The sequence below is a fragment of the Coregonus clupeaformis genome, unplaced genomic scaffold (genome assembly GCF_020615455.1).
Source record: "Coregonus clupeaformis isolate EN_2021a unplaced genomic scaffold, ASM2061545v1 scaf2127, whole genome shotgun sequence".
NCBI classification, from domain to species: Eukaryota; Metazoa; Chordata; class Actinopteri; order Salmoniformes; family Salmonidae; genus Coregonus; species Coregonus clupeaformis.
In genome coordinates, this window is record NW_025535581.1 from 58,896 (window position 1) to 85,878 (window position 26,983).

General features: G+C 46.9%; 1 protein-coding gene across 1 annotated transcript in view; it reads left to right on the top strand.

The window, feature by feature from the left end:
* Nucleotides 1-25,965, top strand: part of LOC123488283 (exocyst complex component 6B-like) — a gene marked incomplete at its 3' end in the record, with an annotated part of 38,936 nt that extends 12,971 nt beyond the window's left edge. The window contains exons 2-5 of the mRNA XM_045219180.1: nucleotides 17,371-17,536; nucleotides 22,573-22,622; nucleotides 23,650-23,738; nucleotides 25,903-25,965. Coding sequence (XP_045075115.1) covers nucleotides 17,371-17,536; nucleotides 22,573-22,622; nucleotides 23,650-23,738; nucleotides 25,903-25,965 — 368 coding nt within the window. The remainder of the gene's footprint in view (nucleotides 1-17,370; nucleotides 17,537-22,572; nucleotides 22,623-23,649; nucleotides 23,739-25,902) is intronic.
* Nucleotides 25,966-26,983: the final 1,018 nt, after the last annotated feature.

Genomic DNA, 26,983 nt, shown 5'->3' on the forward strand with positions numbered 1-26,983 from the left:
TTATAGTCTAGTTATAACACCTATAGTCTAGTTATAACACCTATAGTCTAGTTATAACACCTATAGTCTAGTTATAACACCTATAATCTAGTTATAACACCTATAGTCTAGTTATAGTCTAGTTATAACACCTATAGTCTAGTTATAACACCTATAGTCTAGTTATAACACCTATAGTCTAGTTATAACGCCTATAGTCTAGTTATAACGCCTATAGTCTAGTTATAGTCTAGTTATAACACCTATAGTCTAGTTTTAACACCTATAGTTTAGTTATAACACATAGTCTAGTTATAACGCCTATAGTCTAGTTATAGTCTAGTTATAACACCTATAGTCTAGTTATAACGCCTATAGTCTAGTTATAATGCCTATAGTCTAGTTATAACGCCTATAGTCTAGTTATAACACCTATAGTCTAGTTATAACACCTATAGTCTAGTTATAACACCTATAGTCTAGTTATAACACCTATAGTCTAGTTATAGTCTAGTTATAACGCCTATAGTCTAGTTATAACGCCAATAGTCTAGTTATAACGCCTATAGTCTAGTTATAATCTAGTTAAAACACCTATAGTCTAGTTATAACGCCTATAGTCTAGTTATAGTCTAGTTAAAACACCTATAGTCTAGTTATAACGCCTATAGTCTAGTTATAACGCCAATAGTCTAGTTATAATGCCTATAGTCTAGTTATAATCTAGTTAAAACACCTATAGTCTAGTTATAACGCCTATAGTCTAGTTATAGTCTAGTTAAAACACCTATAGTCTAGTTATAGTCTAGTTATAACACCTATAGTCTAGTTATAACGCCTATAGTCTAGTTATAACACCTATAGTCTAGTTATAATCTAGTTAAAACACCTATAGTCTAGTCATAACAAGGAAAATAATATGTTTTGTGATAACTGCACTGTAATGGCTTCTTGGTAGCTCGTTATGAGGATGGAAGGTAGGTTCCCAATCTGGGCTAGCTGCCTAGTAGTAGTATTATTATTTTTATGGGGGGGGGGGGGGATTTTAAATTTTGTGGAGGGGAGGGGGGGAGAATCTAAAACAAATACACTTTTTCGGTTAGATTTTTCTTAACTTTAAGGATCCCACCCCATAAAGAACAATGACAACTGATTTAAATGTTTATATCACTATATCCTCCACTACACAATAAGCAAGAAAATAGTTTATAATGTTACAAAATTGTACATTCAATTTGCAATACATGCTTTAGCTAGCTAACGTTTCACAAGATGACAGCCTGGTTTTCTGTACAGCTAGTTGACCAATGTTGTCTAGTCAGCTAGCTTGCTAAATAGCGATTTTTGTAAATTAACTGTACAACTCCAAAAAATGCATAATCATTTGTCTCTACATTAACTGACATATTCCTCTTTTAACTGTATGTTGTTTTGCATGTATCGTTGTGAAGTTATAATTACTTACATCTGTTTCCGTTCTAGTATTTCTGTCAGCCATCTGCCTGGAGCAGCTTTTAGAGCCTGGGGTCGCAGTGCATTATGGGAGTTGTGATAGGAAGTCTGCACGTCGATTCACTTCGTTTGGAGGGCCAACTTAGAGGGCTGAAAAGGGTACTACCCATCACTCAGTTGAATTGGAACTCCGACTCGATGCGGCTCAAGGGACCAACAGGTTCTACAGCTACGGAGTGTGTTGTCTCTCCCTCCTCTCTCCGTACTGATAGCTTGTTTGTCCAGCTGGTGTATTATTACTGAACAACAATATAAACTGTAAAGTGTTGGTCCCTATGTTTCATGAGCTGAAATAAAAGATCCCAGAAATGTTCCATACGCACAAAAAAGCTTATTTCTCTCAAAATGTTGTGCACTAATTTGTTTACATCCCTGTTAGTGAGCATTTCTCCTTTGCCAAGATAATCCATCCACCTGACAGGTGTGGCATATCAAGAAGCTGATTAAACAGCATGATCATTACACAGGTGCTCTAAAATGTGCAGTTTTGTCACACAACACAATGCCACAGATGTCTTAAGTTTTTAAGGGAGCGTGCAATTGGCATGCTGACTGCAGCAATGTCCACCAGAGCTATTGCCGGAGAATTGAATGTTAATTTCTCTACCATAAGCCGCCTGAACATCATTTTAGAGAATTTGGCAGTACGTCCAACCTGGACTCACAACCGCAGACCACGTGTGTATGGCGTCGTGTGGGGGCGAGCGGTTTGCTGATGTCAACGTTGTGGACAGAGTGTCCCATGGTGGCTGTGGGGTTATGGTATGGGCAGGTGTAAGCTAAGGACAACTAACACAATTACATTGCGTTTATATTTTTGTTCAGTATAGGTTGGACCCAGCTGTGGGGCTGTTCTCCGATGTACTCCATTTAAACCACATGATTGTTATTATTGTCATTTAGCGCCGCATGTTTCTCACAGCCGCAGTGGTAAGGTGACGAAGGGATACATGTTCTTGTCATTGTGAGCGCCTGCTTGTTTCTGCCTTCTAGTTCATGTCAACATAGCTACTCCCATCTAACACTGTACTATGCTGTGCCAGGCACCAAGCTATCTATGAGCGAATGCATGCTTATGTTTGTGTGTGTACGTGCTCTCTCGCTCTCTCTCGCTCTGTGTGTGTGTGTGTTTCACTAGCATGGGAAGTGTCATGAAATATGAGATACAACGTGTGTGTATGTGTTGAATGGAGAAATAAAAGTATTGCACGTGCGCCATATGTGGACATGATAGGAATAATTTGTGGGGGACTTTTAGTTTGACGAGGTTAGCAGAGAGGAAGTGGATCTGCAATAGACTGTTTAATAATACGATCCTTTAGATATTTTGTCTCAAATTCCCCCTGTCGTAATGACCAACCGTCCTACCCACCGTTACAATAAGTTGAAATGGAATTGTATTTAACTTCTGGCTTCCCACTGACTGTTTTTGTGCAACCCAATACAATAGAAAGCAACGGTAGCGTATGTAAATACACCCAGGTTGCTAAAAGCAGCTCAGTAGGATTCAGAGAACAGCTAGAAGGAGCTGTGGAGAACAGGGGCAATATGTATCTCAGTAGGATTCAGAGAACAGCTAGAAGGAGCTGTGGAGAACAGGGGCAATATGTATCTCAGTAGGATTCAGAGAACAGCTAGAAGGAGCTGTGGAGAACAGGGGCAATATGTATCTCAGTAGGATTCAGAGAACAGCTAGAAGGAGCTGTGGAGAACAGGGGCAATATGTATCTCAGTAGGATTCAGAGAACAGCTAGAAGGAGCTGTGGAGAACAGGGGCAATATGTATCTCAGTAGGATTCAGAGAACAGCTAGAAGGAGCTGTGGAGAACAGGGGCAATATGTATCTCAGTAGGATTCAGAGAACAGCTAGAAGGAGCTGTGGAGAACAGGGGCAATATGTATCTCAGTAGGATTCAGAGAACAGCTAGAAGGAGCTGTGGAGAACAGGGGCAATATGTATCTCAGTAGGATTCAGAGAACAGCTAGAAGGAGCTGTGGAGAACAGGGGCAATATGTATCTCAGTAGGATTCAGAGAACAGCTAGAAGGAGCTGTGGAGAACAGGGGCAATATGTATCTCAGTAGGATTCAGAGAACAGCTAGAAGGAGCTGTGGAGAACAGGGGCAATATGTATCTCAGTAGGATTCAGAGAACAGCTAGAAGGAGCTGTGGAGAACAGGGGCAATATGTATCTCAGTAGGATTCAGAGAACAGCTAGAAGGAGCTGTGGAGAACAGGGGCAATATGTATCTCAGTAGGATTCAGAGAACAGCTAGAAGGAGCTGTGGAGAACAGGGGCAATATGTATCTCAGTAGGATTCAGAGAACAGCTAGAAGGAGCTGTGGAGAACAGGGGCAATATGTATCTCAGTAGGATTCAGAGAACAGCTAGAAGGAGCTGTGGAGAACAGGGGCAATATGTATCTCAGTAGGATTCAGAGAACAGCTAGAAGGAGCTGTGGAGAACAGGGGCAATATGTATCTCAGTAGGATTCAGAGAACAGCTAGAAGGAGCTGTGGAGAACAGGGGCAATATGTATCTCAGTAGGATTCAGAGAACAGCTAGAAGGAGCTGTGGAGAACAGGGGCAATATGTATCTCAGTAGGATTCAGAGAACAGCTAGAAGGAGCTGTGGAGAACAGGGGCAATATGTATCTCAGTAGGATTCAGAGAACAGCTAGAAGGAGCTGTGGAGAACAGGGGCAATATGTATCTCAGTAGGATTCAGAGAACAGCTAGAAGGAGCTGTGGAGAACAGGGGCAATATGTATCTCAGTAGGATTCAGAGAACAGCTAGAAGGAGCTGTGGAGAACAGGGGCAATATGTATCTCAGTAGGATTCAGAGAACAGCTAGAAGGAGCTGTGGAGAACAGGGGGCAATATGTATCTCAGTAGGATTCAGAGAACAGCTAGAAGGAGCTGTGGAGAACAGGGGGCAATATGTATCTCAGTAGGATTCAGAGAACAGCTAGAAGGAGCTGTGGAGAACAGGGGCAATATGTATCTCAGTAGGATTCAGAGAACAGCTAGAAGGAGCTGTGGAGAACAGGGGCAATATGTATCTCAGTAGGATTCAGAGAACAGCTAGAAGGAGCTGTGGAGAACAGGGGCAATATGTATCTCAGTAGGATTCAGAGAACAGCTAGAAGGAGCTGTGGAGAACAGGGGCAATATGTATCTCAGTAGGATTCAGAGAACAGCTAGAAGGAGCTGTGGAGAACAGGGGCAATATGTATCTCAGTAGGATTCAGAGAACAGCTAGAAGGAGCTGTGGAGAACAGGGCAATATGTATCTCAGTAGGATTCAGAGAACAGCTAGAAGGAGCTGTGGAGAACAGGGGCAATATGTATCTCAGTAGGATTCAGAGAACAGCTAGAAGGAGCTGTGGAGAACAGGGGCAATATGTATCTCAGTAGGATTCAGAGAACAGCTAGAAGGAGCTGTGGAGAACAGGGGCAATATGTATCTCAGTAGGATTCAGAGAACAGCTAGAAGGAGCTGTGGAGAACAGGGGCAATATGTATCTCAGTAGGATTCAGAGAACAGCTAGAAGGAGCTGTGGAGAACAGAGGGCAATATGTATCTCAGTAGGATTCAGAGAACAGCTAGAAGGAGCTGTGGAGAACAGGGGCAATATGTATCTCAGTAGGATTCAGAGAACAGCTAGAAGGAGCTGTGGAGAACAGGGGCAATATGTATCTCAGTAGGATTCAGAGAACAGCTAGAAGGAGCTGTGGAGAACAGGGGCAATATGTATCTCAGTAGGATTCAGAGAACAGCTAGAAGGAGCTGTGGAGAACAGGGGCAATATGTATCTCAGTAGGATTCAGAGAACAGCTAGAAGGAGCTGTGGAGAACAGGGGCAATATGTATCTCAGTAGGATTCAGAGAACAGCTAGAAGGAGCTGTGGAGAACAGGGGCAATATGTATCTCAGTAGGATTCAGAGAACAGCTAGAAGGAGCTGTGGAGAACAGGGGCAATATGTATCTCAGTAGGATTCAGAGAACAGCTAGAAGGAGCTGTGGAGAACAGGGGCAATATGTATCTCAGTAGGATTCAGAGAACAGCTAGAAGGAGCTGTGGAGAACAGGGGGCAATATGTATCTCAGTAGGATTCAGAGAACAGCTAGAAGGAGCTGTGGAGAACAGGGGCAATATGTATCTCAGTAGGATTCAGAGAACAGCTAGAAGGAGCTGTGGAGAACAGGGGCAATATGTATCTCAGTAGGATTCAGAGAACAGCTAGAAGGAGCTGTGGAGAACAGGGGCAATATGTATCTCAGTAGGATTCAGAGAACAGCTAGAAGGAGCTGTGGAGAACAGGGGCAATATGTATCTCAGTAGGATTCAGAGAACAGCTAGAAGGAGCTGTGGAGAACAGGGGCAATATGTATCTCAGTAGGATTCAGAGAACAGCTAGAAGGAGCTGTGGAGAACAGGGGGCAATATGTATCTCAGTAGGATTCAGAGAACAGCTAGAAGGAGCTGTGGAGAACAGGGGCAATATGTATCTCAGTAGGATTCAGAGAACAGCTAGAAGGAGCTGTGGAGAACAGGGGCAATATGTATCTCAGTAGGATTCAGAGAACAGCTAGAAGGAGCTGTGGAGAACAGGGGCAATATGTATCTCAGTAGGATTCAGAGAACAGCTAGAAGGAGCTGTGGAGAACAGGGCAATATGTATCTCAGTAGGATTCAGAGAACAGCTAGAAGGAGCTGTGGAGAACAGGGGCAATATGTATCTCAGTAGGATTCAGAGAACAGCTAGAAGGAGCTGTGGAGAACAGGGGCAATATGTATCTCAGTAGGATTCAGAGAACAGCTAGAAGGAGCTGTGGAGAACAGGGGCAATATGTATCTCAGTAGGATTCAGAGAACAGCTAGAAGGAGCTGTGGAGAACAGGGGCAATATGTATCTCAGTAGGATTCAGAGAACAGCTAGAAGGAGCTGTGGAGAACAGGGGCAATATGTATCTCAGTAGGATTCAGAGAACAGCTAGAAGGAGCTGTGGAGAACAGGGGCAATATGTATCTCAGTAGGATTCAGAGAACAGCTAGAAGGAGCTGTGGAGAACAGGGGCAATATGTATCTCAGTAGGATTCAGAGAACAGCTAGAAGGAGCTGTGGAGAACAGGGGCAATATGTATCTCAGTAGGATTCAGAGAACAGCTAGAAGGAGCTGTGGAGAACAGGGGCAATATGTATCTCAGTAGGATTCAGAGAACAGCTAGAAGGAGCTGTGGAGAACAGGGGCAATATGTATCTCAGTAGGATTCAGAGAACAGCTAGAAGGAGCTGTGGAGAACAGGGGCAATATGTATCTCAGTAGGATTCAGAGAACAGCTAGAAGGAGCTGTGGAGAACAGGGGCAATATGTATCTCAGTAGGATTCAGAGAACAGCTAGAAGGAGCTGTGGAGAACAGGGGCAATATGTATCTCAGTAGGATTCAGAGAACAGCTAGAAGGAGCTGTGGAGAACAGGGGCAATATGTATCTCAGTAGGATTCAGAGAACAGCTAGAAGGAGCTGTGGAGAACAGGGCAATATGTATCTCAGTAGGATTCAGAGAACAGCTAGAAGGAGCTGTGGAGAACAGGGGCAATATGTATCTCAGTAGGATTCAGAGAACAGCTAGAAGGAGCTGTGGAGAACAGGGGCAATATGTATCTCAGTAGGATTCAGAGAACAGCTAGAAGGAGCTGTGGAGAACAGGGGCAATATGTATCTCAGTAGGATTCAGAGAACAGCTAGAAGGAGCTGTGGAGAACAGGGGCAATATGTATCTCAGTAGGATTCAGAGAACAGCTAGAAGGAGCTGTGGAGAACAGGGGCAATATGTATCTCAGTAGGATTCAGAGAACAGCTAGAAGGAGCTGTGGAGAACAGGGGCAATATGTATCTCAGTAGGATTCAGAGAACAGCTAGAAGGAGCTGTGGAGAACAGGGGCAATATGTATCTCAGTAGGATTCAGAGAACAGCTAGAAGGAGCTGTGGAGAACAGGGGCAATATGTATCTCAGTAGGATTCAGAGAACAGCTAGAAGGAGCTGTGGAGAACAGGGGCAATATGTATCTCAGTAGGATTCAGAGAACAGCTAGAAGGAGCTGTGGAGAACAGGGGCAATATGTATCTCAGTAGGATTCAGAGAACAGCTAGAAGGAGCTGTGGAGAACAGGGGCAATATGTATCTCAGTAGGATTCAGAGAACAGCTAGAAGGAGCTGTGGAGAACAGGGGCAATATGTATCTCAGTAGGATTCAGAGAACAGCTAGAAGGAGCTGTGGAGAACAGGGGCAATATGTATCTCAGTAGGATTCAGAGAACAGCTAGAAGGAGCTGTGGAGAACAGGGGCAATATGTATCTCAGTAGGATTCAGAGAACAGCTAGAAGGAGCTGTGGAGAACAGGGGCAATATGTATCTCAGTAGGATTCAGAGAACAGCTAGAAGGAGCTGTGGAGAACAGGGGCAATATGTATCTCAGTAGGATTCAGAGAACAGCTAGAAGGAGCTGTGGAGAACAGGGGCAATATGTATCTCAGTAGGATTCAGAGAACAGCTAGAAGGAGCTGTGGAGAACAGGGGCAATATGTATCTCAGTAGGATTCAGAGAACAGCTAGAAGGAGCTGTGGAGAACAGGGGCAATATGTATCTCAGTAGGATTCAGAGAACAGCTAGAAGGAGCTGTGGAGAACAGGGGCAATATGTATCTCAGTAGGATTCAGAGAACAGCTAGAAGGAGCTGTGGAGAACAGGGGCAATATGTATCTCAGTAGGATTCAGAGAACAGCTAGAAGGAGCTGTGGAGAACAGGGGCAATATGTATCTCAGTAGGATTCAGAGAACAGCTAGAAGGAGCTGTGGAGAACAGGGGCAATATGTATCTCAGTAGGATTCAGAGAACAGCTAGAAGGAGCTGTGGAGAACAGGGGCAACATGTATCTCAGTAGGATTCAGAGAACAGCTAGAAGGAGCTGTGGAGAACAGGGGCAATATGTATCTCAGTAGGATTCAGAGAACAGCTAGAAGGAGCTGTGGAGAACAGGGGCAATATGTATCTCAGTAGGATTCAGAGAACAGCTAGAAGGAGCTGTGGAGAACAGGGGCAATATGTATCTCAGTAGGATTCAGAGAACAGCTAGAAGGAGCTGTGGAGAACAGGGGCAATATGTATCTCAGTAGGATTCAGAGAACAGCTAGAAGGAGCTGTGGAGAACAGGGGCAATATGTATCTCAGTAGGATTCAGAGAACAGCTAGAAGGAGCTGTGGAGAACAGGGGCAATATGTATCTCAGTAGGATTCAGAGAACAGCTAGAAGGAGCTGTGGAGAACAGGGGCAATATGTATCTCAGTAGGATTCAGAGAACAGCTAGAAGGAGCTGTGGAGAACAGGGGCAATATGTATCTCAGTAGGATTCAGAGAACAGCTAGAAGGAGCTGTGGAGAACAGGGGCAATATGTATCTCAGTAGGATTCAGAGAACAGCTAGAAGGAGCTGTGGAGAACAGGGCAATATGTATCTCAGTAGGATTCAGAGAACAGCTAGAAGGAGCTGTGGAGAACAGGGGCAATATGTATCTCAGTAGGATTCAGAGAACAGCTAGAAGGAGCTGTGGAGAACAGGGGCAATATGTATCTCAGTAGGATTCAGAGAACAGCTAGAAGGAGCTGTGGAGAACAGGGGCAATATGTATCTCAGTAGGATTCAGAGAACAGCTAGAAGGAGCTGTGGAGAACAGGGGCAATATGTATCTCAGTAGGATTCAGAGAACAGCTAGAAGGAGCTGTGGAGAACAGGGGCAATATGTATCTCAGTAGGATTCAGAGAACAGCTAGAAGGAGCTGTGGAGAACAGGGGCAATATGTATCTCAGTAGGATTCAGAGAACAGCTAGAAGGAGCTGTGGAGAACAGGGGCAATATGTATCTCAGTAGGATTCAGAGAACAGCTAGAAGGAGCTGTGGAGAACAGGGGCAATATGTATCTCAGTAGGATTCAGAGAACAGCTAGAAGGAGCTGTGGAGAACAGGGGCAATATGTATCTCAGTAGGATTCAGAGAACAGCTAGAAGGAGCTGTGGAGAACAGGGGCAATATGTATCTCAGTAGGATTCAGAGAACAGCTAGAAGGAGCTGTGGAGAACAGGGGCAATATGTATCTCAGTAGGATTCAGAGAACAGCTAGAAGGAGCTGTGGAGAACAGGGGCAATATGTATCTCAGTAGGATTCAGAGAACAGCTAGAAGGAGCTGTGGAGAACAGGGGCAATATGTATCTCAGTAGGATTCAGAGAACAGCTAGAAGGAGCTGTGGAGAACAGGGGCAATATGTATCTCAGTAGGATTCAGAGAACAGCTAGAAGGAGCTGTGGAGAACAGGGGCAATATGTATCTCAGTAGGATTCAGAGAACAGCTAGAAGGAGCTGTGGAGAACAGGGGCAATATGTATCTCAGTAGGATTCAGAGAACAGCTAGAAGGAGCTGTGGAGAACAGGGGCAATATGTATCTCGTCTGAGTAGGAGTGCTGGTCTAGGTTCAGTTTTGCTTTACAGATCACAATAGGTAAGATTACTTGGACAGGAGGGCAACTTGATCCTAGGCCAGCACTCCTACTCTGTGGTCAAGATGAGCTAATCCGCACAGTGCCTTGCCTTAGGTCTCGACCTAAGTTCAATGTAAAGTCCGGACTGGAGTGGAGCGGTGATGATGTCATGGTGTGGGTCTAGTAGGAGATGAATGGAATGCTGACTGTGGTCCGTCTCATCTCTGCCTCTCTTGTCTTTTCTACAGGGATAATTAACTCATTTAGGCTAGGTCTGCAGCAGGAGACCTAGTAGTAGTAACAGTAGTAGTAGTAACAGTAGTAGTAGTAACAGTAGTAGTAGTAACAGTAGTAACAGTAGTAGTAGTAGTAACAGTAGTAGTAGTAGTTTAACTAGAGTGCTGTGTTTTCCCTAGCACTTAGAGTAGGCCAGGTTTTCTCCTTTGCCTTGCTCAGGTGCTATTTGATTCTGAACGCTAGTGGGGAACACATATACAGTGAGGGGGAAAAAGTATTTGACCCCCTGCTCATTTTGTACGTTTGCCCACTGACAAAGAAATGATCAGTCTATAATTTTAATGGTAGGTTTATTTGAACAGTGAGAGACAGAATAACAACAACAAAATCCAGAAAAAGGCATGTCAAAAATGTTACAAATTGATTTGCATTTTAATGAGGGAAATAAGTATTTTACCCCCTTTCAATCAGAAAGATTTCTGGCTCCCAGGTGTCTTTTATACAGGTAACGAGCTGAGATTAGGAGCACACTCTTAAATGGAGTGCTCCTAATATCAGTTTGTTACCTGTATAAAATACACCTGTCCACAGAAGCAATCAATCAATCAGATTCCAAACTCTCCACCATGGCCAAGACCAAAGAGCTCTCCAAGGATGTCAGGGACAAGATTGTAGACCTACACAAGGCTGGAATGGGCTACAAGACCATCGTCAAGCAGCTTGGTGAGAAGGTGACAACAGTTGGTGCGATTATTTGCAAATGGAAGAAACACAAAAGAACTGTCAATCTCCCTCGGCCTTGGGCTCCATGCAAGATCTCACCTCGTGGAGTTGCAATGATCATGAGAACGGTGAGGAATCAGTCCAGAACTACACGGGAGGATCTTGTCAATGATCTCAAGGCAGCTGGGACCATAGTCACCAAGAAAATAATTGGTAACGCACTACGCCGTGAAGGACTGAAATCCTGCAGCTCCCGCAAGGTCCCCCTGCTCAAGAAAGCACATATACATGCCCGTCTGAAGTTTGCCAATGAACATCTGAATGATTCAGAGGAGAACGTGTTGTGGTCAGATGAGACCAAAATCAAGCTCTTTGGCATCAACTCAACTCGCTGTGTTTGGAGGAGGAGGAATGCTGCCTATGACCCCAAGAACACCATCCCCACCGTCAAACATGGAGGTGGAAACATTATGCTTTGGGGGTGTTTTTCTGCTAAGGGGTCAGGACAACTTCACCACATCAAAGGGACAATGGACGGGGCCATGTACCGTCAAATCTTGGGTGAGAACCTCCTTCCCTCAGCCAGGACATTGAAAAAGGGTTGTGGATGGGTATTCCAGCATGACAATGACCCAAAACACACAGCCAAGGCAACAAAGGAGTGGCTCAAGAAAAAGCACATTAAGGTCCTGGAGTGGCCTAGCCAGTCTCCAGACCTTAATCCCATAGAAAATCTGTGGAGGGAGCTGAAGGTTCGAGTTGCCAAACGTCAGGCTTGAAACCTTAATGACTTGGAGAAGATCTGCAAAGAGGAGTGGGACAAAATCCCTCCTGAGATGTGTGCAAACCTGGTGGCCAACTACAAGAAACGTCTGACCTCTGTGATTGCCAACAAGGGTTTTGCCACCAAGTACTAAGTCATCTTTTGCAGAGGGGTCAAATACTTATTTCCCTCATTTAAAATGCAAATCAATTTATAACATTTTTGACATTAGTATTTCTGGATTTTGTTGTTGTTATTCTGTCTCTCACTGTTCAAATAAACCTACCATAAAAATTATAGACTGATTAATGTCTTTGTCAGTGGGCAAACGTACAAAATCAGCAGGGGATCAAATACTTTTTTTCCCTCACTGTACACATACACACCTTCTGATATTATACAAAAGGTACTGCATTTAGAACTGCCTTTGTGTGTGTGTGTAGGAGGAAGTTGTAATTGCGTCAGACCCTCTCCATTGTACTCGCCGGGCATTTCCTCAACCACAGGAAGGTGGTGTGTTACAACCAGTGTTTACTTTTGCCATGGGGTTCCGGGGGCATGCACCCCCGTGATTTTTTTGTTGTTGTTGTTGTTGTACAACGACTGTGAAAATGTTACTTATGGTGTCTTTTTTTTTTAAAGGAAAAATTCTACTCCAAAATGAATAAAACATTTAGCGGAAAATATTAGAGGCCCTCTTGGCCACAGATCATTTTGCTGTTTTAAAGCGGAAGAGTTTTCATTTTTTTCCCTTCAGTTTCACGCTAGCTAATGCAGCTAATTTAGCCTACTCGACAACCTGACTCAGAGTAGAAATTATGTTTATGTTAGCTAGCCGGCTAAGGATATCCAACACTCCCAACTCAAGGTAAGCTTTCGGTTTTATAAATGTATTGCCTCTGGTTCCCGCCTGTGTAACTACTAAACTGCTTGCTGTACACTACTGCGTGATTGTACACATGGGATTGGATTGTGGGTTTACTAATGCGTTAGTTCTTGTGGCTATGTTGACTGTGACGTTAACTAATATGGTGACAACGACGTTGGCTGTGTGTAGCGGTTATGGTATGACGTTTTCGCCTGGTCATAGACGGCTCTGTAGACGTGATGATGCCTTTTGTTTTGGCTGCTATGACAGTAAACTGTGTGTGCAGGTGATTTGGGGTGTATTTATTCCGCCAATTCTGTTGCTAAACGGAACTAAACGGGGTCACTGTCTGTCAAACGGATTACTCCAATTTCTCTCTCGGCCTGTGCACCTGCGTTGTAAACTTTAATTTGTAGACTAGGTTGTAGCAACCTCATGATGGGTATAGGGGCAAATTTGAGTATCATTTACATTTACATTTTAGTCATTTAGCTGACGCTCTTATCCAGAGCGACTTACAGTTAGTGAATACATAGGTTTATTTATTTATTTATTTATTTATTATATATATATATATTTTTTTTTATACTGGCCCCCCGTGGGAATCGAACCCACAACCCTGGCGTTGCAAACGCCATGCTCTATCAACTGAGCTACATCCCTGCCGGCCATTCCCTCCCCTGCCCTGGACGACGCTGGGCCAATTGTGCGCCGCCCATGAGTCTCCCGGTCCGGCCGGCTGCGACAGAGCCTGGATTCGAACCAGGATCTCTAGTGGCACAGTTAGCACTGCGATGCAGTGCCTTAGACCACTGCGCCACTATCATGTAGTAGCCTAAACCTATCGATGTTACATTGAACTGGGTGAATGGAATATGAATGACAGTCATCCAATACGCTGTAATAGAAGTAAGGCCATGCTCATAGAATAATGTAATTGTCCTCCCTCATCTTAAACGGCACCGACCGCCACTGGTGTGTGTGTGTGTGTGTGTGTGTGTGTGAACACGTGTGATTGATTTGTATACACGTGTGTTTTTGTGAAGTGATTCCCCCCTCAGTGTCCCAATATGATACCTTCCCTTGGCCTTAACACTTCAATGTTTGCAGCTCTGTAAGGTGGAATCTATATAGTGGAAGCTCCACCACTACACTGATTATACCTATCCAGACCCTACAGATCCACCACTACACTGATTATACCTATCCAGACCCTACAGATCCACCACTACACTGATTATACCTATCCAGACCCTACAGATCCACCACTACACTGATTATACCTATCCAGACCCTACAGATCCACCACTACACTGATTATACCTATCCAGACCCTACAGATCCACCACTACACTGATTATACCTATCCAGACCTTACAGATCCACCACTACACTGATTATACCTATCCAGACCCTACAGATCCACCACTACACTGTTTATACCTATCCAGACCCTACAGATCCACCACTACACTGATTATACCTATCCAGACCCTACAGATCCACCACTACACTGATTATACCTATCCAGACCCTACAGATCCACCACTACACTGTTTATACCTATCCAGACCCTACAGATCCACCACTACACTGATTATACCTATCCAGACCCTACAGATCCACCACTACACTGATTATACCTATCCAGACCCTACAGATCCACCACTACACTGATTATACCCATCCAGACCATACAGATCCACCACTACACTGATTATACCTATCCAGACCCTACAGATCCACCACTACACTGATTATACCTATCCAGACCCTACAGATCCACCACTACACTGATTATACCTATCCAGACCCTACAGATCCACCACTACACTGATTATACCTATCCAGACCCTACAGATCCACCACTACACTGTTTATACCCATCCAGACCCTACAGATCCACCACTGCAAACATCAAGGGCTTAGGACGAAGACCGGGATATAGAGAGTGTTTTGGGACCCGCTGTAGTGTTATGGTGCCACCTGATGGATAGATGGTGTAATGGTGCTGTCTACTGGATAGATGGTGTAATGGTGCTGTCTACTGGATAGATGGTGTAATGGTGCTGTCTCCTGGATAGATGGTGTAATGGTGCTGTCTCCTGGATAGATGGTAGATGGTGTAATGGTGCTATCTACTGGATAGATGGTAGATGGTGTAATGGTGCTGTCTACTGGATAGATGGTGTAATGGTGCTGTCTACTGGATAGATGGTGTAATGGTGCTGTCTCCTGGATAGATGGTGTAATGGTGCTGTCTACTGGATAGATGGTAGATGGTGTAATGGTGCTATCTACTGGATAGATGGTAGATGGTGTAATGGTGCTGTCTACTGGATAGATGGTAGATGGTGTAATGGTGCTGTCTACTGGATAGATGGTGTAATGGTGCTGTCTCCTGGATAGATGGTGTAATGGTGCTGTCTACTGGATAGATGGTAGATGGTGTAATGGTGCTGTCTACTGGATAGATGGTGTAATGGTGCTGTCTACTGGATAGATGGTGTAATGGTGCTGTCTACTGGATAGATGGTGTAATGGTGCTGTCTTCTGGATAGATGGTGTAATGGTGCTGTCTACTGGATAGATGGTGTAATGGTGCTGTCTCCTGGATAGATGGTGTAATGGTGCTGTCTACTGGATAGATGGTAGATGGTGTAATGGTGCTGTCTACTGGATAGATGGTGTAATGGTGCTGTCTCCTGGATAGATGGTGTAATGGTGCTGTCTACTGGATAGATGGTAGATGGTGTAATGGTGCTGTCTACTGGATAGATGTTGTAATGGTGCTGTCTACTGGATAGATGGTAGATGGTGTAATGGTGCTGTCTACTGGATAGATGGTGTAATGGTGCTGTCTACTGGATAGATGGTAGATGGTGCTGTCTCCTGGATAGATGGTGTAATGGTGCTGTCTTCTGGATAGATGGTGTAATGGTGCCACCTGATGGATAGATGGTGTAATGGTGCTGTCTCCTGGATAGATGGTGTAATGGTGCTGTCTACTGGATAGATGGTAGATGGTGTAATGGTGCTGTCTCCTGGATAGATGGTGTAATGGTGCTGTCTACTGGATAGATGGTAGATGGTGTAATGGTGCTGTCTCCTGGATAGATGGTGTAATGGTGCTGTCTCCTGGATAGATGGTGTAATGGTGCTGTCTTCTGGATAGATGGTGTAATGGTGCTGTCTTCTGGATAGATGGTAGATGGTGCTGTCTCCTGGATAGATGGTGTAATGGTGCTGTCTCCTGGATAGATGGTGTAATGGTGCTGTCTACTGGATAGATGGTAGATGGTGTAATGGTGCTATCTACTGGATAGATGGTAGATGTTGTAATGGTGCTATCTACTGGATAGATGGTAGATGGTGTAATGGTGCTATCTACTGGATAGATGGTGTAATGGTGCTGTCTCCTGGATAGATGGTGTAATGGTGCTGTCTCCTGGATAGATGGTGTAATGGTGCTGTCTTCTGGATAGATGGTGTAATGGTGCTGTCTCCTGGATAGATGTTGTAATGGTGCTGTCTTCTGGATAGATGGTAGATGGTGTAATGGTGCTATCTACTGGATAGATGGTAGATGTTGTAATGGTGCTATCTACTGGATATATGGTAGATGGTGTAATGGTGCTATCTACTGGATAGATGGTGTAATGGTGCTGTCTCCTGGATAGATGGTAGATGGTGTAATGGTGCTGTCTCCTGGATAGATGGTAGATGGTGTAATGGTGCCATCTACTGGATAGATGGTAGATGTTGTAATGGTGCTATCTACTGGATAGATGGTAGATGGTGTAATGGTGCTATCTACTGGATAGATGGTAGATGGTGTAATGGTGCTATCTACTGGATAGATGGTAGATGGTGTAATGGTGCTATCTACTGGATAGATGGTGTAATGGTGCTGTCTACTGGATAGATGGTAGATGGTGTAATGGTGCTATCTACTGGATAGATGGTGTAATGGTGCTGTCTCCTGGATAGATGGTAGATGGTGCTGTCTTCTGCATACATGGTAGATGGTGCTGTCTTCTGGATAGATGGTAGATGTTGTAATGGTGCTATCTACTGGATAGATGGTAGATGGTGTAATGGTGCCATCTACTGGATAGATGGTAGATGTTGTAATGGTGCCATCTACTGGATAGATGGTAGATGTTGTAATGGTGCTATCTACTGGATAGATGGTAGATGGTGTAATGGTGCTATCTACTGGATAGATGGTGTAATGGTGCTGTCTCCTGGATAGATGGTAGATGGTGCTGTCTTCTGGATAGATGGTAGATGGTGCTGTCTTCTGGATAGATGGTAGATGTTGTAATGGTGCTATCTTCTGGATAGATGGTAGATGGTGTAATGGTGCCACCTGTTGGATAGATGGTAGATGGTGTAATGGTGCCATCTACTGGATAGATGTTGTATTGGTGCTGTCTACTGGATAGATGTTGTAATGGTGCCACCTGATGGAAAGATGGTGCATATTAGAAGCCATGGGAGTGGGTCAAGATACTGTATGTTTTTCATCAAGATATATTTTTCATCATTGCTAAAAGTGTTCCCTCCCTCCGTGCCTCAGTTTGTAGAGTCCGGTGCAATGCCAGGTGTTTTGTGTTTTGATTCCCTTTGGGGACACCCGGTACAAAAAATGTCTCCCTGAGACTGTACATCTCTTTGGATAAAAGCGTCTGCTAAATTGTGTTTTTCTTGTTTTCTTGTTTGACCTCTCTCCAGGTCTGTGTATGACGGCCAGGAACAGGGGTTGTTTATGGCCAAGCTGGACGGGAGGATCCGTAACCATGACAGAGACATTGAGAAGATGTGTAACCACCACTTCCAAGGTTTCGTTGACTCCATCACTGAACTACTCAAAGTCAGGGGAGAGGCACAGAAACTCAAGGTAAGGAGGAGAGGAGAGGGGGATGAGGGAAGAGGAGGAGAGGAGAGGGGGATGAGGGAAGAGGAGGAGAGGAGAGGGGGATGAGGGAAGAGGAGAGGAGAGGGGGATGAGGGAAGAGGAGGAGAGGAGAGAGGGGATGAGGGAAGAGGAGGAGAGGAGAGGGGGATGAGGAAGAGGAGGAGAGGAGAGGGGGATGAGGGAAGAGGAGGAGAGGAGAGGGGGATGAGGGAAGAGGAGGAGAGGAGAGGGGATGAGGGAAGAGGAGGAGAGGAGAGGGGATGAGGGAAGAGGAGGAGAGGAGAGGGGGATGAGGGAAGAGGGGGGAGAGGAGAGGGGGATGAGGGAAGAGGAGGATGAGGGAAGAGGAGGAGAGAGAGAGGAGGATGAGGGAAGAGGAGGAGAGAGAGGGGGATGAGGGAAGAGGAGGAGAGGAGAGGGGGATGAGGGAAGAGGAGGAGAGGAGAGGGGGATGAGGGAAGAGGAGGAGAGGAGAGGGGGATGAGGGGAGGAGAGGAGAGGGGGATGAGGGAAGAGGAGGAGAGGAGAGGGGATGAGAAGAGGAGGAGAGGAGAGGGGATGAGGGAAGAGGAGGAGAGGAGAGGGGGATGAGGGAAGAGGAGGGAGAGGAGAGGGGGATGGGGGAGAGGAGGATGAGGGAAGAGGAGGAGAGGGAGGGGGATGAGGGAAGAGGAGGAGAGGAGAGGGGGATGAGGGAAGAGGAGGAGAGGAGAGGGGGATGAGGGAAGAGGAGGAGAGGAGAGGGGGATGAGGGAAGAGGAGGAGAGGAGAGGGGGATGAGGGAAGAGGAGGAGAGGGGATGAGGGAAGAGGAGGAGGAGAGGGGGAGGAGGAGAGGGGATGAGGGAAGAGGAGGAGGAGGGAGAGGAGAGGGAGAGAGGAGAGGGGGATGAGGGAAGAGGAGGAGAGGAGAGGGGGAGAGGAGAGGGGGATGAGGGAAGAGGAGGAGAGGAGAGGGGGAGGAGGAGGAGAGGGGGATGAGGGAAGAGGGAGGAGAGAGGGGATGAGGGAAGAGGAGGAGAGGAGAGGGGGATGAGGGAAGAGGAGGAGAGGAGAGGGGGATGAGGGAAGAGGAGGAGAGGAGAGGGGGGATGAGGGAAGAGGAGGAGAGGAGAGGGGGGATGAGGAAGAGGAGGATGAGGGAAGAGGAGGAGAGGAGAGGGGGATGAGGGAAGAGGAGGAGAGGAGAGGGGGATGAGGGAAGAGGAGGAGAGGAGAGGGGGATGAGGGAAGAGGAGAGGAGAGGGGGGATGAGGGAAGAGGAGGAGAGGAGAGGGGATGAGGGAAGAGGAGGAGAGGAGAGGGGGATGAGGGAAGAGGAGGAGGAGGGAAGAGGAGGAGAGGAGAGGGGGATGAGGGAAGAGGAGGAGAGGAGAGGGGGGATGAGGGAAGAGGAGGATGAGGGAAGAGGAGGAGAGGAGAGGGGGATGAGGGAAGAGGAGGAGAGGAGAGAGGGGATGAGGGAAGAGGAGGAGAGAGAGAGGGGATGAGGGAAGAGGAGAGGGGGATGAGGGAAGAGGAGGAGAGGAGAGGGGGGATGAGGGAAGAGGAGGAGGAGAGGGGATGAGGGAAGAGGAGGAGAGGAGAGGGGGATGAGGGAAGAGGAGGAGAGGAGAGGGGGATGAGGGAAGAGGAGGAGAGGAGAGGGGGATGAGGGAAGAGGAGGAGAGGAGAGGGGATGAGGGAAGAGGAGGAGAGGGAGAGGGGATGAGGGAAGAGGAGGATGAGGGAAGAGGAGGAGAGGAGAGGGGGATGAGGGAAGAGGAGGAGAGAGAGGGGGATGAGGGAAGAGGAGGAGAGAGAGAGGGGATGAGGAAGAGGAGGAGGAGAGGGGGGATGAGGGAAGAGGAGGAGAGGAGAGGGGGATGAGGGAAGAGGAGAGGAGAGGGAAGAGGAGGAGAGGGAGAGGGGATGAGGGAAGAGGAGGAGAGGAGAGGGGGATGAGGAAGAGGAGAGAGGAGAAGGGGATGAGGGAAGAGGGGGATGAGGGGAAGAGGAGGAGAGGAGAGGGGATGAGGGAAGAGGAGGAGAGGAGAGGGGGATGAGGAGAGGGGATGAGGGAAGAGGAGGAGAGGAGAGGGGGATGAGGGAAGAGGAGGAGAGGAGAGGGGGATGAGGGAAGAGGAGGAGAGGGAGAGGGGATGAGGGAAGAGGAGGAGAGAGAGGGGGATGAGGGAAGAGGAGGAGAGTAGAGGGGGATGAGGGAAGAGGAGGAGAGGAGAGGGGGATGAGGGAAGAGGAGGAGAGAGAGGGGGATGAGGGGAAGAGGAGGATGAGGGAAGAGGAGGAGAGGAGAGGGGATGAGGGAAGAGGAGGAGAGGAGAGGGGGATGAGGGAAGAGGAGGAGAGGAGAGGGGGATGAGGGAAGAGGAGGAGAGAGAGGGGGAGGAGAAGAGGAGAGGGAGAGGGGGATGAGGGAAAGAGGAGGAGGAGAGGGGGATGAGGGAAGAGGAGGAGAGAGGAGGGGGGATGAGGAAAAGGAGGAGAGGAGAGGGGGATGAGGGAAGAGGAGGAGAGGAGAGGGGATGAGGGAAGAGGAGGAGAGAGAGGGGATGAGGGAAGAGGAGATGAGGGAAGAGGAGGAGAGGAGAGGGGGATGAGGGAAGAGGAGGAGAGGAGAGGGGATGAGGGAAGAGGAGGAGAGGAGAGGGGGATGAGGAAGAAGGGGGATGAGGGAAGAGGAGGAGAGGAGAGGGATGAGGGAAGAGGAGGAGAGGAGAGGGGATGAGGGAAGAGGAGGAGAGGAGAGGGGGATGAGGGAAGAGGAGGAGAGGAGAGGGGGATGAGGGAAGAGGAGGATGAGGGAAGAGGAGGAGAGGAGAGGGGATGAGGGAAGAGGGAAGAGGAGGAGAGGAGAGGGGGGATGAGGGAAGAGGAGAGGAGAGGGGATGAGGGAAGAGGAGGAGAGGAGAGGGGGATGAGGGAAGAGGAGGAGAGGAGAGGGGGATGAGGGAAGAGGAGGATGAGGGAAGAGGAGGAGAGGAGAGGGGGATGAGGGAAGAGGAGGAGAGGAGAGGGGGATGAGGGAAGAGGAGGAGAGGAGAGGGGGATGAGGGAAGAGGAGGAGAGGAGAGGGGGATGAGGGAAGAGGAGGAGAGGAGAGGGGGATGAGGGAAGAGGAGGAGAGAAGGGGGATGAGGGAAGAGGAGGATGAGGGAAGAGGAGGAGAGGAGAGGGGGATGAGGGAAGAGGAGGAGAGGGAGAGGGGGATGAGGGAAGAGGAGGGAGAGGAGAGGGGGATGAGGGAAGAGGAGGAGAGGAGAGGGGGATGAGGGAAGAGGAGGAGAGGAGAGGGGGATGAGGGAAGAGGAGGAGAGGAGAGGGGGATGAGGGAAGAGGAGGATGAGGGAAGAGGAGGAGAGGAGAGGGGGATGAGGGAAGAGGAGGAGAGGAGAGGGGGGATGAGGGAAGAGGAGGAGAGGAGAGGGGGATGAGGGAAGAGGAGGAGAGGAGAGAGGGGATGAGGAGGAGAGGAGAGAGGGGATGAGGGAAGAGGAGGAGAGGAGAGGGGGATGAGGGAAGAGGAGAGGAGAGGGGGATGAGGGAAGAGGAGGAGAGGGAGAGGGGGATGAGGGAAGAGGAGGAGAGGGGGATGAGGGAAGAGGAGGAGAGGAGAGGGGGATGAGGGAAGAGGAGGATGAGGGAAGAGGAGGAGAGGAGAGGGAGAGGGAAGAGGGGGATGAGGGAAGAGGAGGAGAGGAGAGGGGGATGAGGGAAGAGGAGGAGAGGAGAGGGGGGATGAGGGAAGAGGAGGAGAGGGAGAGGGGATGAGGGAAGAGAGGGGATGAGGGAAGAGGAGGATGAGGGAAGAGGAGGATGAGGGAAGAGGGGGATGAGGGAAGAGGAGGAGAGGAGAGGGGGATGAGGGAAGAGGAGGAGAGGAGAGGGGGATGAGGGAAGAGGAGGAGAGGAGAGGGGGATGAGGGAAGAGGAGGAGAGGAGAGGGGGATGAGGGAAGAGGAGGAGAGGAGAGGGGGATGAGGGAAGGAGGAGAAGGAGAGGGGGATGAGGAAGAGGAGGAGAGGAGGGGGATGAGGGAAGAGGAGGATGAGGGAAGAGGGATGAGGGAAGAGGAGGATGAGGGAAGAGGAGGAGAGGAGAGGGGGGATGAGGGAAGAGGAGGAGAGGAGAGGGGGATGAGGGAAGAGGAGGAGAGGAGAGGGGGATGAGGGAAGAGGAGGATGAGGGAAGAGGAGGAGAGGGGGGATGAGGGGGATGAGGGAAGGAGGAGAGGAGAGGGGGATGAGGGAAGAGGAGGGAGAGGAGAGGGATGAGGGGAAGAGGGGGATGAGGGAAGAGGAGGATGAGGGAAGAGGAGGAGTGAGGGGAAGAGGGGGATGAGGGAAGAGGAGGAGAGAGAGAGGGGATGAGGGAAGAGGAGGAGAGGGGAGAGGGGGGATGAGGGAAGAGGAGGAGAGGAGAGGGGGATGAGGGAAGAGGAGGAGAGGAGAGGGGGATGGAGGGGAAGAGGAGAGGAGAGGGGATGAGGGGAGAGAGGAGGATGGGGAGGGGAGAGGGGGAGAGGAGAGGGGGATGAGGAGAGAGAGGGGGATGAGGGAAGAGGAGGATGAGGGAAGAGGAGGAGAGGAGAGGGGGGATGAGGGAAGAGGAGGAGAGGAGAGGGGGGATGAGGGAAGAGGAGGAGAGGGGGGATGAGGGAAGAGGAGGAGAGGAGAGGGGGATGAGGGAAGAGGAGGAGAGAGGAGAGGGGATGAGGGAAGAGGAGGAGAGGAGAGGGGGATGAGGGAAGAGGAGGAGAGGAGAGAGGGGATGAGGGAAGAGGAGGATGAGGGAAGAGGGGGATGAGGGAAGAGGAGGATGAGGGAAGAGGAGGAGAGGAGAGGGGGATGAGGGAAGAGGAGGAGTGCGATACTTCCGAGACTTTGTTGACTCCAGGAGGATAGGAGGAGAGGAGGAAGACCGGGAGAAAGGAGCAAGTTGCAGAGAGGAGAGGAGAGGAGAGGAGAGGAGAGAACGGGAGTGGGATTCTCTCTAATTGGTTGTTTTCCTCTGTTTCAGAGTCAGGTGACCGAGACCAATCAACGTCTCCAGGACGACGGGAAAGGGGTATGACATCATCCTATGACATCATAACCAACATCCTTGTCAAAACAGATCATTTGACACTTGATTAATATAATTTCAAGATGAATTAAATGAGAACTCTCTTCTTTCTCCACCTCGCTTCTCCAATCCTCATCCTCTTCCTCCATCTCCCCCTCCTCCCGCTCTCCTTCTCCTCTCCTCCCCTCTTCCTCCATCTCCCCCTCTTCCCGCTCTCCTTCTCCTCTCCTCCCCTCACCCTCTCCTCTCTATCTCTCTGTCCTCCTGCTCTCCTTCTCCTCTCCTCCCCTCACCCTCTCCTCTCTATCTCTCTCTCCTCCCGCTCTCCTTCTCCTCTCCTCCCCTCACCCTCTCCTCTCCATCTCCCTCTCCTCCCGCTCTCCTTCTCCTCTCCTCCCCTCACCCTCCCTCTCACTCTCCTCCTCCCGCTTCTCCCTTCTCCTCTCCTCTCCTCTTCCTCCATCTCCCCCTCTTCCCGCTCTCCTTCGCCTCTCCTCCCCTCACCCTCTCCCCTCCATCGCCCTCTCCTCCCGCTCTCCTTCTCCCCCCCACCCCCACCCCTCCCCCTCCCCTCACCCCTCCACCCTCCTCCCGCCCCCCCCCCCCCTCCCCCCCCCCCACCCCCCCCCCTATCTCCCCCCTCCCGCCTCCTTTCCCCCCTCCCTCACCCTCTCCTCCCCCTCCCCCCCCCACCCCATCCCCTCCCCCCCCTCACCCCCCCCTATCTCCTCTCCCCCCCCGCCTCCCCTCTCCTCTCCCTCTCCTTTCTATCTCTCCCCCCCCTCCTTCTCCTCCCCCCCCCCTCACCCCTTCCCCCCCTCACCCGCCCCCTCGCCCATCCCCCACCCCCCCCTCTCCCTTCCCCCTCCCCCTCCCCCCCTCCCCCCCCCCCCCCCTCACCCTCCCCCCCCCCTCCCCCCCCCCCCCCCCCCCCCCCCCCCCCCCCCCCCCCCCCCCCCCCCCCCCCCCCCCCCCCCCCCCCTCCCCCCCCCCCCCCCCCCTCCTCCTCCTCCTCCTCACCCCCTCCCCCCATCTGACCTGTATGGATGAGTTGAGACTGTGTCGCCTGCAACAGAGAAACATCGCCACATCCATCGACAAGTTCACACACTGTCTACCAGGTACACACACACACGCACACACACGCACACACACACACACACACACACACACACACACGCACACGCACACACACGCACACGCACGCACACAACACGGAACACACACACACAATGGACAAGGATCTGATAATATAACACATAATTAATACAGATAAATATAACATATTAATTAATACAGATAAATAAATATTACATAGCAGATAACATAAAAAATTACATAGTAGATAATCTATAACAATTAATTAATAGTAGATAATTATAAAATTAATACAGAAAATAATAATAATTAATAGCAGATAACTATAACACATTACATTACATAGCAGATAACTATAACACATCACATAGCAGATAAATAAAAAATAATAGTAGATAAATAAAATAAAGTAGATAATCATAAAAAATTACATAGCAGATAATAAATATATTAATTATATAGATAATATAAACATTACATTAATATAGATAATATAAACAAATTATATATAGATAAATAAATATTATATACAGATAATATAAAATTACATTAATAGTAGAGTAATATAAAATTAATAGTAGAGAATTATAACAATTATATTAATAGCAGATAACTATAAAATTACATTAATAGAATAAATAAAATTAATTAATAAGATAAAAAACACATAATAAGAAATATAAAAAATAATAGAGATAAAAAAATACATAGCAGATAATATAATAATTATATTAATAGCAGATAATTATAACAATTACATTAATAGTAGATAATTATAAAAGATAATAAAATATAATTACATACAGATAACTATAACAATTAATAATAGAGATAACTATAATACATTACATATATAGGATAAATAAAAAATATATAGAGATAAAAACACAGACATATAGAGATAAATAAAATTATATTAATAGAGATAACATAAAATATTACATTACATACAGATAATATAACAATTACATTATATAGCAGATAACTATAACATATTAATTAATAGCAGATAAATTATAAATATCATATTTACATAGCAGATAACTATAACAATTGCATTACATTAGTAGATAACAAAAATATATTACATACAGAAATCTATAAAATTAATAATAGCAGATAACTAAAACATTAATTAATAGCAGATAAATAACAATCAATACAGATAATATAACACATTACATTAAAAGAAACTATAACAATAATTAATAAGATAAAAAACATATATAGAGATAAAAAAATAATAGGATAATTATAACACAAATAATAGCAGAAATAAACAAAATCAATAAGAAAATAATAATTACATTAATAGCAGATAAATAACAATTAATAGCAGATAATATAACATATTACATTAATAGAAGATAATATAATAATTAATAATAGTAGAAATATAACATATTAATTATATAGTAGATAATATAAAAAATGCAGATAACATAACAAAATAAACAGAAAAAAAATTACATTATATAAGATAATATAACAATTACATTAATAAGAAAATAAAATTACATTAATAGCAGATAATATAAAATCACATAGCAGATAATATAAACAAATAATAGTAAACTATAACAATTACATTACATAGTAGATAATTATAATAATTAATTATATAGCAGATAATATAATACATTATATTATATAGCAGATAAATAAAATACATAAGATAACTGTAATACATTAATAATAGCAGAAACTATAACACATCACATAGCAGATAACTATAACACATTACATTACATAGCAGATAACTATAACACATTACATTACATAGCAGATAACTATAACACATTACATTACATAGCAGATAACTATAACACATTACATTACATAGCAGATAACTATAACACATCACATAGCAGATAACTATAACACATTACATAGCAGATAACTATAACACATTACATTACATAGCAGATAACTATAACACATTACATTACATAGAGATAAATAAAATACATAGCAGAGAACTATAAAATTAATTAATAGCAGATAACATAACACATCAAGTAGCAGATAAAAACAATACATAGCAGGGAAATATAACAATTAATTAATAAGATAACTATAACACATTACATTACATAGCATCACATAGAAGGTAAATAGCTGGTGGCTGGTAGTCATTTGCAGAGCTATCACGGATATGGAGCTAATAATTGACCTCCTGTCTGTCAGTATTGGAGATGTACAACAAACTACAGGAACTAATAATTGACCTCCTGTCTGTCTCCTCTGTCTGTCAGTATTGGAGATGTACAACAAACTACAGGAAAGATATGAAAAAAGATAGATTTTTTTAAACATTTGACCCACCTTACGCATCCCCACCTTACAGCATGTCTCGTTTTTTGTCTTCCTGTCTGCTCTTCTATCTTATTCCTGCTGCGGGCGCCCTACTAGGACTCTAGAGGCATAAATAGTTACAGTATATGTGGAAGTGTAACATATTGCTATCCAACCCTCTTGGATCTGCTGGCGTGGCTTGGAAGCAGAGGGTTGATCCGTCTCGCCCTCTCTCGCCCCTCTGTGTCCCCTCGGTGGCCCTCCCCGGTCTTCGGTCTCCTGGTCTTCTTTCGGTCTTTTCTCTCTCTGTGTCCCCCCCTGCCCTCCCCGGGCTCCTCTGTGTGTTTCTCTCTGTGGGTCTCTCTCTTGTTTTTTTGTCGCCGCCCCCTCTCCCCCCCCCTCCCTCTCTCTGCGTCTCCCCCCTTGTCCCCCCCCGTGTGCCCCCCTCCCCCGGTCCTCCTCTCTCTCTGTGTGTCCTCTCTGTGTCTTTTTTTCTTTTCTCGGGCTCTCTCTCTCTGTCCCCCGGTCTGGCTCTCGCGTCTGTTCTCTCCCCCGGTGCGGCCTCGGTCTCCGTCTCTCTCCCCCTCCCTGGGCCCCTGCCCCTCGCCGGTTTGTGGCCGCCCGTCCGCCTCTTGTTCGCTCTGTGTCTGTCTTTGTGTGTCCCGGTTGTCTTCTCGGGTCTGTCCTTCTTGTGTTGGGTCTCTCTGGGTCTGTGTGTTTCTCTCTGGGTGCTCTCTCTTGGGTGTCTGCTCTGGGGTCTGGGTCTGTCCTCTGTCTCTCCTGCTTCTCCTCTCTGTCTGTCCCTCTCTCTGTCTCTCTCTCTGTGTGTCTCTCACTGTGTGTGTGTCTCTCTCTCTCAGGGTCTGTGTCCCTCTGTGCTCTCCGACTCTCTGCCCCTCTCCCTCCTCCCTCTCGTGTTCTCGTCTCGTCTCTCCTTCTCGCTCTCTTCGCCTGTCTCGCTTCCTCGCTTTGC